This window comes from Bos indicus, chromosome 15, assembly GCF_029378745.1.
Source record: "Bos indicus isolate NIAB-ARS_2022 breed Sahiwal x Tharparkar chromosome 15, NIAB-ARS_B.indTharparkar_mat_pri_1.0, whole genome shotgun sequence".
Lineage (NCBI taxonomy): Eukaryota > Metazoa > Chordata > Mammalia > Artiodactyla > Bovidae > Bos > Bos indicus.
The window spans coordinates 81,377,823-81,393,805 of record NC_091774.1 but is presented as its reverse complement, the minus strand read 5'-3'; the positions used below and the strand labels follow the sequence as shown (position 1 = coordinate 81,393,805).

General features: G+C 53.4%; 1 protein-coding gene across 11 annotated transcripts in view; it reads left to right on the top strand.

Annotated features, from left to right (window-relative positions):
* Positions 1–1,078: 1,078 nt before the first annotated feature.
* The window catches only part of SLC43A1 (solute carrier family 43 member 1), a 30,365-nt gene continuing 15,460 nt past the window's right edge, over positions 1,079–15,983 (top strand). The window contains exons 1-6 of one of the 11 annotated variants that reach the window (XM_070804284.1): positions 1,102–1,516; positions 1,998–2,098; positions 2,766–2,932; positions 14,599–14,776; positions 14,888–14,943; positions 15,107–15,183. In XM_070804284.1, the coding sequence (XP_070660385.1) occupies positions 2,779–2,932; positions 14,599–14,776; positions 14,888–14,943; positions 15,107–15,183 (465 nt within the window). In that variant the 5' untranslated portion in view covers positions 1,102–1,516; positions 1,998–2,098; positions 2,766–2,778. Of the gene's footprint in view, positions 1,517–1,997; positions 2,099–2,203; positions 2,685–2,765; positions 2,933–8,767; positions 8,909–14,598; positions 14,777–14,887; positions 14,944–15,106; positions 15,184–15,983 lie in introns of those variants that run through there. The other 10 variants (XM_070804288.1, XM_070804290.1, XR_011570961.1 and 7 more) reach the window with 10 other exon arrangements.

The following is a 15,983-nucleotide window of genomic DNA, read 5'->3' as shown; positions in this document are numbered from 1 at the left end:
CCAGGCCTGTCCGCCTGTGACAAGCTCCAAGGTTTAAATGAGCCTGTGATGTTTTGAGGATTTAATGATAACTTTTGCTTGGAAAAATATGGGCTTCCCTGGAGGCTCAGACAGTAAAGAGTCTTCCTGCAATGTGGTAGACCCTGGTTTGATCCCTGGGTCAGGAAGACCCCCTGGAGAAGGGAATGGATACCCACTCCAGTATCCTTGCCTGAAGAATCCCATGGACAGAGGAGCCTGGAGGTCTACAGTCCGTGGGGTCGCAAAGAGTTGGACACGACTGAGCGACCGACAAACACTTTGCCTGGAAAGTGCCCAGCATACATTAGCCACTCATCAAATGTGAGTTCCTCTCATGGTGAAGTGGCTCAGCTGTTTAGAGAGTCCCTCTTGTCTGGGGCCTGGAACATCCTGGGCAGCTGCTCACAAGCCCAAAGAGCTTTGCGAACATCATCAGCATCACTCTCCAGACCCCCCAGTAAACTCACATCTGTACTGATGGGCCCTCGCCCTCATCCCATGAGTCCACACCACAGCTCACCCTCTGTTTTACAGATGAGGACGCTGAGGCTCAGGGAGGTCCAGAGGCTGTCTGGAGGGCTCCCATGACCACATCTTCTGTAGCAATAATGGCAGTGGCAGCAGTAATAACCACAGTGAACTCTGACTATGCTTCCTTTGTGCCAAGAGCGGCCGTGAGCATTTTGCCTGTCTCAGAACGCCCAACTCCAGCCCCCAGCTCTCCAGCAGTCCTACCATAGGTACCATTGTAAGGCAGGTGCTGTTGGTACAACTTAGAGAAGGAAACCGAGGCTCAGAGAGGCCAAGCAACTCGCTCAAGGTAGCGCAGGACAGCGTTCACGTCCACTCTCAGAGCTCAATCTGACTACCTCTACAAGGAAATCCGTGTCACTCTGCCTCTCTCGGAAAACTCTGTTCCCCAGCTGCACAATTCAAAACCCCACCCGTACCCCCGCCCCCCGCCCCGCCCCCATCGGCCGCCGGCCCGGCATCGCGGTCAGCACGCTCCAGCCGAGATGTTCTTTGCTGTGGCCGAGGATACAGAGAGGGCTGCCTGGTTCTCCTTGGGGGCCGAGGCAGAGGCTAGGGGGAGGGAGATGGGTGGACATTTTAGGCGCAGGGCCGTGTGCCGGGGAGGGTGTCTGGGTATCCGGGATCGAGTCACGTGCTCGTGAAACTCGACCTAGGGGCAGGGTTTGGGGAGGGAACCCCCGCCCCCAGCTCGGGGCGCAGCCCCGGACGGGCGTCAATACAGCGGTTGGCTCGTTCCGTCGATTCACCTCGTCCTACCCTCGCCGCGCGGACGGGGGGCCGCCCGGAGGCGTCGTGTCCCCCGACCTCCTCCAATGGAACAGGGGCGGTGAGAGCCCCAGGCGGAATCTCCGAGGCCGCGAGCGCCGGGACGGTCCCGAGCTGGGCCCGCCGGACACCGGACACCGGACGCCGGACGCCGACGGGTCCGCGGCCACGCGAGGCGCGTCTGCCCGGATCAGAGGTGAGCAGCCGGCGGGGCTGGGCTGGGGGGTCCCTGAGAACCGGGGGTCCCCGGGTGGCTCCTGCCGATTCTTCCAGGCTCCCCAAGAAACCCTGTCACCTGAGCGCGCGGCTCCGGCCCCTTCGGTCTGGCCCCTCTGCCCCTCTCCGGCGGCCCTTCCTCGGCTCTGGGCCACACTCGCGTCGGAGGCCGTGCGGACCTGCGGACGCGCCCGAAGGCCCAGGCCCATTTCACAGATGGGAATACTGAGGCTCCCGGGGGCAGGCACTCGCGCCTCCCCCAGCTCTGCGGCCCGGCCCGCCCCTCTCCTCTGCGATTTCCTCGGGCTTTCCTTCCCCCTAGTCCCGGCCGCTCTCCGCCCCGGCGCCGCCCGCATGCTGTCCCCTCCCGCGGCGGCGGCCGTGCCCGAGGCTGGGGCGGGGGCAGGGCGGGGGGAGCGCGGGCGGCTTGTCTCCCTTTGGTAAACACGCCCGCTCCCCAGCCCCTCCGCCGCCCAGGCCCTTATTGAGTCAGCAGCCGCCGGACTTCCTGCGGGAACCCGAGCCCCGTCCCCGGACAGGAGAGGACGAGCGGGCGCCTCGGGTGAGAGGGGGGCGCGGGGGTCGCGCAGGGCCCGCCTGGGGCGCCTTCCACGTGGCAACTGCGGGCCGGGAGCGAGAGCCCGCGGGCGCTTGGGTCGCCCGGCGCGGGAAGGGGCAGGGCCCGCGGGAGCCCGGCCCCGGGGGAGAGGAGTGGTCTCCCCGGGGCCACGGGAAGACGGAGGGAGGCGGGGGGTGTCCTGGGGCTGCTATCGGACTTCCCCTTCCTCCTCCTGCTCTCCTCGGGGGGTCCTTCCTGGAGCTGGAGGCTGGCTGGCGGCCGGCGGCGGCTTCAGAGCGCGCCTTGCCCCTTGCTGACCTCTGGGGACTCGGGGAAGCGCGGGTTTGGACGCCGGGAGCCGGGCACCGCGTGCCTGGGCCTCGGTGGAGAAGCCTGGAGGCGCGCCAGGAGTCCGTAGCGCGCAGACAGGACCTTCCGGTCCCTAATAGTGACCCGGGGGGCATGGGCGACCCCAGCGCCTCCGGCGCTGCCCCTGCGCCCAGACCCAGCTCGGCCAGACCCGCTGGGAAGCCCAGGACGCGATGGGGGCCTCCGTGAAGGGCGTCCCCCCTTAGCGGGCGGGCTCAAGGTGGGTCTCTAGAGCCCCCACGATAAAGGATGCTTCTCGGGGTCCTCTGGGCGCTTGGCTTAGTCCTCTGTGCCCCAGCAGGCTGGCCACCGGGATGGCCCCCACGCTGGAGCAGGCGTACCGGAGACGCTGGTGGATGGCCTGCACCGCGGTGCTGGAGAACCTCTTCTTCTCCGCAGTGCTCCTGGGCTGGAGCTCCCTGCTGATCATGCTCAAGAAGGAGGGCTTCTACTCCAGCATGTGCTCAGGTACCCCAAGAAAGGACCAGCGGGGGCGGCAGACGGGGACAGGGGGCGCTGGCCGAGGCCGGAGACCCAGCACCCCGCAGGGGCTTGGACACCCCCACGTGTCCTCCAAACTTTATCTAGAGAAGAACCCACTAACCAAATTGCGTTTGCACTCAAACCCAGGCATCCTGCCGGCATCCAGGTTCCGGGTGGGAGCCTTTGGCAATCTCAGGTCTAGGGCAAGACCGCACTGCAGCTACTAGCTGAGTGAGGGTTTTCTTGCTGGGGCTATTGTCAGGCTGAAGGAGGCAAAGGAGAGTCTTCAAGCTGGATTTGACCGTCAAGGTGGTGGAGGGTGGGGGTTGGTGCGCCTCCTTTTCCAGGCTCTTGGAGGCCCTAAGTCACCTCTTATACAAAGTGAGTAGCCCATTTCCTCTAGGGCCCCAGCTCATGGGGGTCTCTGTTTCCCATTTTGGTCACCTGGGCTTTGTATGAGGGGCCCTGAAGGCTGGAGTGACAATTCTAGCAATCTTGGGGAATGCTGGCTGTCTTCAAGTGCCAGGAGACAAGGAGTTGCCCCTCCTGCTGCCTGGGAGTTGAGTTTCTCCTCCTGTCTGACATGGGGATCTTTCTTTTCTGGGAAGGAGGGTGCTGAACTGACAGGCTCAGCCCAAGGAGCTGGAGGGATGTGGAGTTTGGCCCTGGCCTGCTTATCCTCTTCCTCCAAACACCTGGCTGAGGAACTGGCTTTGGAGGAGGGCCAGCTTGGGTTAGAATCCCAGGAGCTGGCTGACACTGGCAAGGTCTCTAAAGTGCTGAGCGCTTCCTGGGTGGCACTAGTGGTAAAGAGCCCGCCTGCCAATGCAGGAGACATGAGTAAGAGGCAAGAGTTTGATACCTGGTTGGGAAGATCCCCTGGAGGAGGGCATGGCAACCCACTCCAGTATTCTTGTCTGGAGAATCCCATGGACAGAGGATCCTGGCGGGCCACAGTCCATGGGGTCGCAGAGAGTTGGGCATGACTGCAGAGAGCACGAACACAGGCTAAACCATTGAGCTTTAGACACCTGGTCTGCAAAGTGGGAAGAAAAGCAGTGTCTATGCAATGAGAGGGAACAGTACGTGATCCGTGTGAGTGTCCTTCCTGGCTTCTCGCAGCTCCTGACTTCACTCCCTGCAGCCTGCCTTGGCTGTGGGAGAAAACTGTTGCCTTTGCGGGAGTGGAGCTGGGGCGTCCTTGATTTCTGCACCCTGCCCGACTAATCCGTAAGCGGCAGGTGGGGTGCAGGATGCGTGGGCATGCACAGCCTGATGGGGGGCCCGAGGAGGTGGGGATTCAAGCTGGCAGCTGGCTAGGAAGGGCAGGCTGGGTCAGGAGGTGCTGGCTTGGGGTGGTGTGCTGGGCATCCCAGGGTGGCTGGAAGAGCCAGGCAGAGGGCCGGGGCATCCCTGTGCCAGGGGAGGCCAGGTGTCCAGGTCTGCGCTGAGCTGTTTGCCCTGGACACCGGGGAGACCTGCCCTTTGCTGCCTCCTGGTCTTGATGCCTGTCTCTGCCTGTCCAGTGGCTTCTTCCAGCCCTCTGCACCTGTTTTTTTTTTTTTTAATCAACTTTATTGAAGATTAATTTACATCACACATTCTGATGAGGTTGGACAAATTTATACACGTTAGGAACCATCACCACATTCAATATTTAGAGTATTTCCGTCACCTGCAAAACTCCTTCCCTCTTGCTGCCCATTGTCCAGCTTTTCAAAAATATGGATAGAGGTTGATTAAGATAGAAGTCTCATGGCTTACAATTCACCCATTGAAAGTACACAAGTTGGGGCTTCCTGGGTGGTCCAGTGGTTAAGAATCCGTCTGCCAACGCAGAGGACACAGGTTCCATCCTTGGTCCAGGAAGATCCCGCATACTGTGGGGCAGGTGGGCCTCGAGCCTCTAGAGCCTCTGCTCCCCAAAGAGAAGCCACTGCAGAGAGAAGCCCCGCACGGCCACTCGAGTAACCACTGTTCACCACATCCGGAGGAAGCCTGCGTGCAGCCACGAGGACCCAACATGGCCAGGAAAAAAAAAGGATACAAGTTAGTGGTTTTTAATTTATTCAGAGTTGTTCCACCATCACCACAACCACTTTTAGAACATTTTCTTTGCCCCCTAAAGTCACCCTGGATCCAACAGCAGTACCCACTCCCCACTGCCTCTTCTTTCACCCCCCCAGCACGAGGCAACCCCTCATCTACTTTCTGTTACAGATTTGCTATAACAGACACAGACTTGCTTATTCTGAATGTTTCATGTAAATTGCATCTTATAACAGGTGATCTTGTGTTAGGGTTCAGTTCAGTTCAGTTCAGTCACTCAGTCGTGTCCGATTCTTTGCGACCCCATGAATCACAGCACGCCAGGCCTCCCTGTCCATCATCAACTCCCAGAGTTCACTCAAACTCACGTCCATCGAGTCGGTGATGCCATCCAGCCATCTCATCCTCTGTTGTCCCCTTCTCCTCCTGCCCCCAATCCCTCCCAGCATCAGAGTCTTTTCCAATGAGTCAACTCTTCACATGAGGTGGCCAAAGTACTGGAGTTTCAGCTTTAGCATCATTCCTACCAATGAACACCCAGGACTGATCTCCTTTAGAATGAACTGGTTGGATCTCCTTGCAGTCCAAGGGACTCTCAAGAGTCTTCTCCAACACCACAGTTCAAAAACATCAATTCTTGGGTGCTCAGCTTTCTTTATAGTCCAACTCTCACATCCATACATGACCACTGGAAAAACCATAACCTTGACTATCAGATGGACCTTTGTTGGCAAAGTAATATCTCTGCTTTTGAATATGCTATCTAGGTTGGTCATAACTTTCCTTCCAAGGAGTAAGCGTCTTTTAATTTCATGGCTCCAGTCACCATCTGCAGTGATTTTGGAGCCCCCAAAAATAAAGTCTGACACTGTTTCCACTGTTTCCCCATCTATTTCCCATGAAGTGATGGGACCAGATGCCATGATCTTCGTTTTCTGAATGTTGAGCTTTAAGCCAACTTTTTCACTCTCCACTTTCACTTTCATCAAGAGGCTTTTTAGTTCCTGTTAGCATGATGTTTTCAAGGTTTTTTCGTGTTGGCAAAGGTATCAAGACGTGGTTCCTTTCCAAGTCCTTTGCCACCACATTTTATTTCTCCCTTCAACAGTTGCTAGACATTGGGTTGTTTCCATTTGGGGGTTATTATGGTGATGCTCCTGTGAACACTCATGCTCAAGTCCTGGGTGGACATGTGCTTTCCTTCCGTATGGAATTGCTGGGCCACAGAGTAACTCTAACATTGGGGGAACTGCCAGCTGTTTGCCATTTTCCATTCCTATCAGCAGTGCACGAGTGTTCCAACTTCTCCATATCCTAGACAATGTTTGTTATTTCTCATCTGTTTTATTGTGGACAGTGCTATCTTTCTGTGGTTTTGATTTGCATTTCCCTAGCGGCTACGGAGAAGGCAATGGCACCCCATTCCAGTACTCTTGCCTGGAAAATCCCGGAGACGAGGGAGCCTGGTGGGCTGCCGTCTATGGGATCGCACAGAGTCGGACTCGACTGAGGTGATTTAGCAGTGGCGGCGGCGGCTAATGACGGTTGAACATCTTTCTCATGTATTCTCGGCCACTAATGTATCTTTTCTTGGAGACATCTATTTAGATCCGTTCCCCATTTTTGAAGTGGGTTATATTTTATTCCTGAGTTATAAGAGTTCCTTGTATTATAGGTGCAAGTCCCTTACCAGATATAGGAGCTTCTCACTTCAGGGATGTTGCAGACCACAGGCTCTGGGATGTGTGGGCTCAGTTCCAGCTCCTGGGCTTTGGAGCACAGTCTCCGTAGTCACCGCGCACACGGGCTTAGCTGCTCCTTGCAGGTGGAATCTTCCACCCCCAGGGATCAAACGCGTGTCTTCTGCACTGGCAGGCAGATTCGTTATCCCTGACTCACCAGAGAAGCCCTCTTTTCACATTCTTTATGGTGTTCTTCCGAGCACAGAGCTTTTTTTGTTTAACTGAAGTAGAGCTGATTTATAGTGTTTTGTTCCTTTCTGGTGCACAGCAAAGTGATGCAGTTTTATCTGTTAATACATACGCTCATATATGTGTATAATTACTTTTCATTTTATTTTCCATGATGGTTTATTACAAGATATTCAATATATAGTTCCCTGTGCTATTCAGTAGGTCCTTGTTGTTTATCCGTTTTGTAGATAGTAGTTTGTAGCTGCTAATCCCATACTCTTAATTCATCCCTCTCCCCGCTCCCGCATTCCCCTTTGGTAACCCTAAATTTGGTCTGGAGCGTGAAAGGTTTTAATACTGGTGAAGTGCAAACTATCTTCTCTTTGGACACTTGTGCTTTGGTGTCATGTTTAAGAAACCATTGCCTCATCTAAGATCACCAAGATTCACATCTGTGTTTTCTTCTAGGAGTTTTACAGTTTTAGCTGTCACATTTAGATTTCTAATCCATCTGAACTTACTTTTTGTGGACAGTGTCAGGTAGCCATCTGGTGTTTCCGGTTGCCCGGACGTGAGTGTGTGTTGGAGGCTGGTTCCTTGGGATCACTAGTGGTGACCAGAGTGACCCCTCCTTGTTTCAGAACTTTATGAACACTCTGATAAGCGGGAACAACGGGCTCTCTTTCATTCAGAGGACTTCAGCCTCCAGACGTCTGGCTCCTGGGGGCTGCTGTACCTGCTACTCTGCCCAGCGCACCTGCTTTCTGCCTCTTGAAGCTTCCCTCGACAGGGTCCCAAGAACACAGACTCAGGCCGGGACTCTGCGTCCCCCCTGTGTGTGGGAGGAGGCAGACGGTGCGGCTTCCCGATCTGCTCTGTGCTGCTTGGCTGACTGCAGCCAGTTACTCACCCTTCTTAATATTGTTGTTGTTTTTGAATCGCTATGTCATGTCCCACTCTTTTGCGACCCTATGGACCGTAGCCCACCAGGCTCCTCTGTCCATGGGATTTCCCAGGCAAGAATCCTGGAGTGGGTTGTCCTTTCCTTCTCCAGGGGATCTTCCCAACCCAGGGATTGAATCCACATCTCCTGCCTTGGCAGGCAGATTCTTTACCCCTGAGCCGCCCGGGAAGCCCACTAATATCTGCGTTACCCTGTATATAAAGTAGGACCGACAATCCCTACCTCACGAGGCTGTTGGGAAAGTGAAATGAGAGCCAGCAAACATTTCAGACTCCAGGCGTGCATTCTTCTTTTGTTGTGCGCCCAGCTCTCCCAGCATTTGCTGTGCGACCTTAGGCGAGTTCCTTGGCCTCTCTGGATCTCTGTGTCTAAGTCTGTGCCATGGAGTGGACAGCCCTCATCCCTCTCGCTTCAGGGAAATGACATGAGGACCAACGATGCCGTTTAACAGACGTTGAGTTCGTCATCGAGGCGCTTATTAGCCTTGGCTTTGGGGCTCCCTGACCACCCCTTTCTTTCCTCTCAGCTTCGGTGGATGGCTCACCCCCCACAGGGGCACCGCAGCTAAAGCGGACTCTGTTACTCAGAAGGTGGGCAGAGGCGATTCAGTTGCCGACACACAACTGCATATGCCGCATAAATGCCACAACAGTGAAGCAGCAGCCAGCGCTCACCGAGCACTGACTGCTGGTGAGATCTTTAGAGGTCACACAATGTTGTGAGGCCCTCACAACAGCTCTGCGTTTGTAGCAGAGCAAGCCGGAACTTCCCTCCTGGTCCGGTGGCTAAGACTCCGTGCTTCCCGTGCAGGGAGTCTGGGTTTGACCCCTGGTTGGGGAACTAGATCTCAAATACTTCAATTAATGCTGCCGCTAAATATCTTTTATGCCACAGCTAAGACCTGGCACAGCCAGATAAAACGGAGCCTGGAGGGCTATATATAGTCCATGGGTCGCAAAGAATTGGACATGACTGAGCACACAAGCACAAAATAAATATTAAAAACAAAGAGGAGAAAGCTGAAGCTCAGAGATGGTAAGTAATTTGCCCCAGGTCACACAGCGAATAAATAAGGAGCAGAGTGAGTGTTCAGCCTCAGATCGGACCCCAGAATCTTTCCCCATGGGCTTTAGCTCAAGAGTCCTCCTGTGGGAGTCCTGTTACAGACAAGACGGCCAGCCAGAGCCCAGACCTGGGGGTGTTTGGGACTGTGGCTGTTAGCTGCAGGGCGGGGAATCTTGGGGCTGGGGGGAGGGGGTGATGGTGAGGAAGGGCTCACAGACCCAGGAGACAAAGACAATGGGATCTTTCTGTGAGTATTGTGTGTGCGCAGCAGTCCCTACAGCCCTCCTCTACAGTTGCAACCACTGAACCCATTTCACAGATGGGATAACAGAGCCTCAGAGGTTCGGCCGCTCAGCTAGTGGAGCCAGAAACAGTCATCCCCGGTGTTTCCCAGACCTCTCATTTGCAGTTCACCTGCATGATTTTACAATTCTGTGTGCCATAGGTACTATTATTTACTTCCTATTCCCTTTTAAATCAGTCCACTTAAAAAGCCTCATGAAAACAAACAAACAAAAAAAGTTTTAAAAGCCACATTTTCTTTTCCTTTGTTAAATTATTTTTTGCTGGAGTATATATAGTTGCTTAACAAGGTTGTGTTAGTTTCCGATGTACAGCGAAGTGAATCAGCTATGTGTAATACTAAAAAGCCTCATTTTATTTATTGATTTTTGGCCACGCTGCCTGTGGGATCCTAGTTCTGCAGCCAGGGATTGAACCCACACTCCCTGCATTGGAAAAACAGACTTGTCATCACTGCACCACCAGGGAAGCCCCCTAAAAAGCCGCAGTTTAAAGTGTGATGTTCTTGGAACCTTGGGTTTGATGTTACTCACAGATGCATGTCATACATATATATCTCTTTGCTGTTGTTCCGTTACCAAGTCGTGTCTGACTGTTTGTGGCCTGGTAGACTGCCAGGGTCCTGTGTCCTTCACTATCTCCTAGAGCTTGCTCAAACTCATGTCCATCGAGTCAGTGATGCCACCCAACCATGTCGTCCTCTGTTGCCCTCTTCTCCTCCCACCCTCAGTCTTTCCCAGCATCAGGGTCTTTTCTGATGAGTCGACTCTTGGCATCAGGTTGCCCATCTGTCTTGGATGGCCCTGCATGGCATGGCGCATAGCTTCACTGAGTTACACAAGCCCCTTTCCCAGGGCGAGGCTGTGACCCATGAAGGGATGTTTATTTCCATATGTGTACGTATGTACATGTGTGTGTTTGATATACTTTCGAATAATATCTATAAAAAAAGATACACTTTCAAATAACTAACACTGTGAAACCTGTACAGTTAACCCCTGAACAGCACAGGTTTGAAGCGCTCAGGATTGTTTTCAGTAGTAAATCGTACAAGGTTGCACACTTCCTGGTGGGTTGAATCTGCAGCTGCAGAAACGCAGATACAGAGGGACCCCGAGTAGGTCAGGCTGACTCAATTACAGGCAGATTTTCTAACTCGAGGAGGACGGGTTAAGGCCCCAACCCCCTGTTGCTCAAGGGTCAACTGTACCTCTAAAGCCCACTTGAGTGTGCACACGCCATGCATACCACACTGGGGAAACACTGTTTTCTCTGACTTCAGAGCCCAACTCGGTCATTAACTTCCTGCATACGTTCCTTTCATCACACTCATGCTTTGCTTGTCTGTAAAATGGGAGACATTAGATTTCAAAGACCTCTCCTGTTGTAACTGACACAGACAGAGGTCTAAGAGGTCTTTGCACCCTGGGCTGGCTCCCCTCTTGCTTCAGAAGTCTGGCTTAATCTAAAACAGTGGTATAAACAAACTCATTTACAAAACAGAAATAGGGTCATAGCTGTAGAAAACAAACTCGCCACTACCAGGGAGAAAGGGTTGGCAGGGGGTAAATTGGGAAATTGGAATCGATTTATACACAGTACTATATATAAAATAGATAGCTACTGTACAGCACAGGGAACTCAACTCAATACTCTGTAATGACCTATATGGGATTTAAAAATAAAGAGTGGATATATGTATAGCTGATTCACTTTGTTATACAGCAGAAACTAACTCAATTATACTGCCATAAAAAATACATTATAAAAAAAAAGGTCTGGCTTTATCCATCCAGCAACTAGCTCCTGTGAGTCAAACTCACAAGAGGCAGACCGACTGAAACCAGAGAAGTGAATGCATTAATGGACCTTCAGTTATTTGCTGTCCTCTGGGCCAGAATTCTCCGCCCATGGAAGAACGCACGTCCTTCCCAGCACTAGCGTTGGGTTCAGAAACTTACTAAGTTGCTGTGTTTGGGAGAGAGCAGCCCGGTGGAGCAACCAGGAAGTGTTGGCTTTGGACAAGGTCTTGAGCTGGAACTCGGCCTGCCTGTAAGAAGCTGTGTGACTTGCTTTGTTTCTCAGAGCTTCACCATCTGTGGGGGTCACTGCACTCACTTCTTAGGGTTATGAAGATTAAATGATATACTACGTGGAAAAGCCTGGCACAATGTTGATTAGCTGAGAGCTAGTGAGAGAAAGTATCATTCGATTGTGAAAGACTTAGGAGCAGGGCCCGTGTCTAATTCAGGGGCTGCAGACTCAGAGGCCTGGCAGTTAATAACAGTTGGGCGTTAATATCCAGCAGGCGAATACAGCTACTAATAGTACATTAACTTTGTATGGTGGCGGTTGGTAACTAGACATTGGCATGATTGTTTTGCAGTATATATAAATGTCAAATTTCTGTGTTGTACACGTGAAACTGATGTATTATGTGTCAAGTATACTTCAGTGAAAACCATAATAATAATTAGGCCAATCGGGGCAGCTACAGGATGGTGAATGGTGGGGAGCTGATAGGGAGGTGACTTAGAGAGGGCAGGCCCTGACGAAAAGGAGTGGCCGCCACTTGCCTCCAGCAGTGGCCAGATCTTCTAACGTGGTAAAGAAAAGCCAGACTTCGGGATTTTTAGATGATAGCTCCTGATTTTAAACTGGCACCCGGGGACTTCCCTAGTCGTCCAGTGGTCAAGACGCCGCCACACCTCCAGTGCAGGGGCGTCAGCTTCAGTGACTGTCAGAGAGCTCGATCCCACAGGTCGCCACTAAGATCTGGTGCAGCTAGATGAATAAATAAACGGCCCCCAGTTAAAATTTGCAAGCCAAGCAAAACACCTGCAGGGCTCCTTGCTCGTCCCCTCTTCGCAGCCTCTGGCCTAAATCATCAGTGTTACCTACTGTCAGATCACGGTGCTTTTGTGTAGTAGACGTCACTGAAGTGTGTGGAGGTGGAACGGACAGGTGCAGAGCAACCCAGTGGAGAAGTAAACAGTGGCAATGAAGATCACTAAATTGGGGGGCTAGCCTGAACCCCAGAGGGGCTTCCCAGCTGGTGCTGGTGGTGCAGAACCGCCTGCCAATGCAGGAGGCATAGAGAGGCGGGCTCAGCCCCGGGGCCTGGAGGATCCCCTGGGGAAGGGAATGGCAACCCACTCCAGTATTCTTGCCGGGAGAAGCCCATGAACGGAGGAGCCTGGGGGGCTACAGCCTGTGGGGTCACATAGAGTCAGACACAACTGAAGCAACTTAGCACGCACAGCACCTGTTGCTCTTTACAAGAACCCCCTACATACCACCGAGTTCTGTTCTGAGAGCATGTTCTTAAGTCTATTTGTTAGTAGGTCCAAAAACTTAGCCTAGGTACCCAGCCAACACAGTCGGCTATGTAGTACTGTGTGTAATAGGTTTGTAATACTTTTCACACAAATAATACATTAAAAACAAACACAAAATAGAAAATATTTTAAACGTTTACAGTACAGGTGGCGCCAGTGGTAAAGAACCCGCCTGCCAATGCAGGAGGCATGAGAGACGTGGGTTCAATCTCTGGGTCGGGAAGATCCCCCGGAGGAGGGCATGGCAACCCACTCCAGTAGTCTTGTCTGGAAAATCCTGGCGGGCTACAGTCCATAGGGTGGCAAAGAGTTGAACACGGCTGGAAGTGACTTAGCACAGCACCGCGCTTGAAAAGTGCAGTGTACAGAACAACAGCTGGCACACGGGCTGGCATCGAGTGAACAGGCAAGAAAGCTACTGACTGGAGGAGGGAGAAAAGGTGGGAGATGGTGTAGCTGAAGGGTCGTCAGCAGTAGGAGACAGAGGGCGAGCTGCAAGGTCACTCACGCCTGACATTTACGGAACACACGTTCGCAACTTGAGGTTTGTTTGTCGGGGACTTTCTGTATGTCAGCATCCACTTGATTATTATCTAGTACAAACCCTGTGAGAGCTGAGAGCTGTCTTATTCACTGTGGGGTCTCCAGCACATGGAGGAGAGGCTCCCAGATTGTGGACCACCATTGACCCCTTCATCAGCTGTTCCGGGAGCATCTTCTTGGGGCCAGGCCGAGTACAGAGCTCTTTGCGCCCCTTCTCCAGCTGAATCTCCTAAGGAGCCTGGGTTAGCCATTCTCCGCTCCCTGTTTCAGGCAAGGGGCCTGAGCCTCAAAGAGAGGAAGTCACTTGCCCAAGGTTGCACAGCCAGTGGGGGATGGGGTGGGAATTCAGACCCTGGTCTGTCTGCCCTCCAGGAGCACCCTGACTCTGCCCTTGGCCACGATGCCTCAGTGAAAATAGGATGGAGGGGAGTCCCAGCCTCACAGTTCACTGAACCTTGAATGAAGTGAAAACCCACTCCTTCCCCCACCATCAGCCTTTCTCTCTAACCTGTCACAGCTCCCAGGTGGCATCTTACCTGGGGAATGACTTCTGGAGGAGTCCTGTAGGGCAGTGCCATGCTCCAAATTCTGTATCTTGGTTTCCTTATCTGGAGAGTGGAGATAACTTAATTAGCTAACTGCTGGGACTGTCATGAGTTAATACAGTGACTGTTGAGAATATGCCTAGAACATGGTTAAATGCTCAACAAATATTAGCTCTTGGGGGACTTCCCCAGAGGTCCAGTGGCTAAGACTATGCTCCTACTGCAGGGGGGCCAGGTTCAATCCGAGGTCAGGGAACCCAGCGCAGCCAAATTAATTAATCTAAAAATACGAGCTATTATTTTATCAGAATGCATTTTTGGGGAAAGGAACCTCTAAGTTTTAAGGGAATTCTTGTTATATCATTCGAATATCACTCACTGAAGCTGTTCCAGACTCACAGGTGCTTCCTGTTGCGGATCTATCACCCCCTAACCTTGGGCACTGAGTGAATATTTCAGTGCAGTAAATACTTCGATGTGTGTTATCCTGTTCAAGCTAGTTGAGGCCTCAGGTTGGATGTGTGACCCACCCTGGGTCATATACTGCATGCATGCCTACTCAGTCGTGTCTGACTCTTTGCGACTGCATGGACTATAGCCCACCAGGCTCCTCTGTCCATTGAATTCTCCAGGCAAGAATATTGAAGCGGGTAGCCTGTCCCTACTCCAGGGGATCTTCCTGACCCAGAGATCAAACCCAGGTCTCCTTCATTGGCAGGCAGATTCTTTACCACTGAGCCACCAGGGAAGCCCAATACCTGTTGCTACCATTTATGGAGCCCCTTCCCCATCAGAGTAGGTATGATTCCAAAGTCCCCTGGTCAGCAGGCAAGCAGAGGCCCGGGCACTGGGGGGCCGGACCCCTGATCCCAGCACGTGCTCCTGGGATGGTTCCCGCGGTCACGTGCTGCCTCTCCTCCCCCCTCCTCAGCTGAGAACACCACCAACACCACCCAGGACGAGCCGCATGGGTGGCCCAGCTGCAACCAGCAGGAAGAGATGCTCAACCTGGGCTTCACCATTGGCTCCTTCATGCTCAGCGCCACCACCCTGCCGCTGGGGGTCCTCATGGACCGCTTTGGCCCCCGGCCCACGCGGCTGATGGGCAGGTAAGGCGGTTGGGCTGTGGGGGAGCTGGAAGGGGCTGCGAGGGGCTGGAGGGTGGGATGGTGCTGCAGGGGGAGGGAGGCAACCGCTCCCCTTTCCCTGCTTCTCCATAGTGCCTGCTTCGCTGCGTCCTGCTCCCTCATGGCCCTGGCTTCCTGGAACACCAAAGGTGAGATGTCTGGCATCTTGTGCCCCCACAGGAGGAAAATGGGTGGGATGAAGGGGGGCACAAGAGGAAAATGGGTGGGATGAAGGTGGACGGTGCCCCAGCTCCTGCTTTTAGCCTCCCCCAGCTCCCCAGAGGCCCTCATCCGTCTCTCTCCCCTTCCCAGTTCTGTCTCCGCTGATATTCCTGGCACTGTCCATGAATGGTTTCGGTGGCATCTGCCTAACCTTCTCTTCACTCACAGTGAGTATGACAGGCCCTGACTTGGCAGCAAGGTACCCAGGAGTGGGGTGGGCGGTAAGAGCAAGAGGGACGCAGATCAAAGACGTGTGTGTGTGTGTGTGTGTGTGTGTGTGTGTGTGTGTGTATCAGAGAAGGGTGGGTGTGAGGCTGTGTGTGTAGATGAGGCTGTCAGTGTGGATTCTGGATGTGTGTGTATGTGTGTGTGTGTTTCCCAAGCCCATACATCTGTCGAATTCCATCCTAGGCACTGGGGCCATGGCACAGACAGAATTGATAACTTCCCCTTCTGGAACTTTACGTTCAGGGGTTGGGGGAACAGACAACCCTAAAAACAAGTAAACTAATGTGGGCTGTCCTGAATGCTGGAAGGAAGTAAGAGGGGCCCGCAGCTTGAGACTACGGGTGTATGTTTGCCACATGGTGTACGTACCGTGCGGTCTGTGGCAGGTTAATGTGTTTGTCGGTTTGTTAGACTGAACCATGCAAAATTGCCGACGCTTGACGGTGCTCGACTTTCAAAGAGGGCCTTTTTGCCTGGCTCGGCCTCCTACCGGGGTGCTTGGTGTGTGTCACTCTGAGTGTGTGTGTGTGTGTGTGTGTGTGTGTGTGTGTGTGTGTGTGTGTGTGAATGAGTGAGCAGAAGGGATGGAGGCTTATGGGTAGCCTCCGTGGTGCTGGGAGGGGCTGCAGACTGGGCTGCCCCGGGCTGTTTATCTTAGAGAGCGCCTGACCACCAGACTGGGTGTTCTGGCTGAATTTCACCGCACCCAGCAGCTGCCTTTAATTCCAGCCCAGGACAT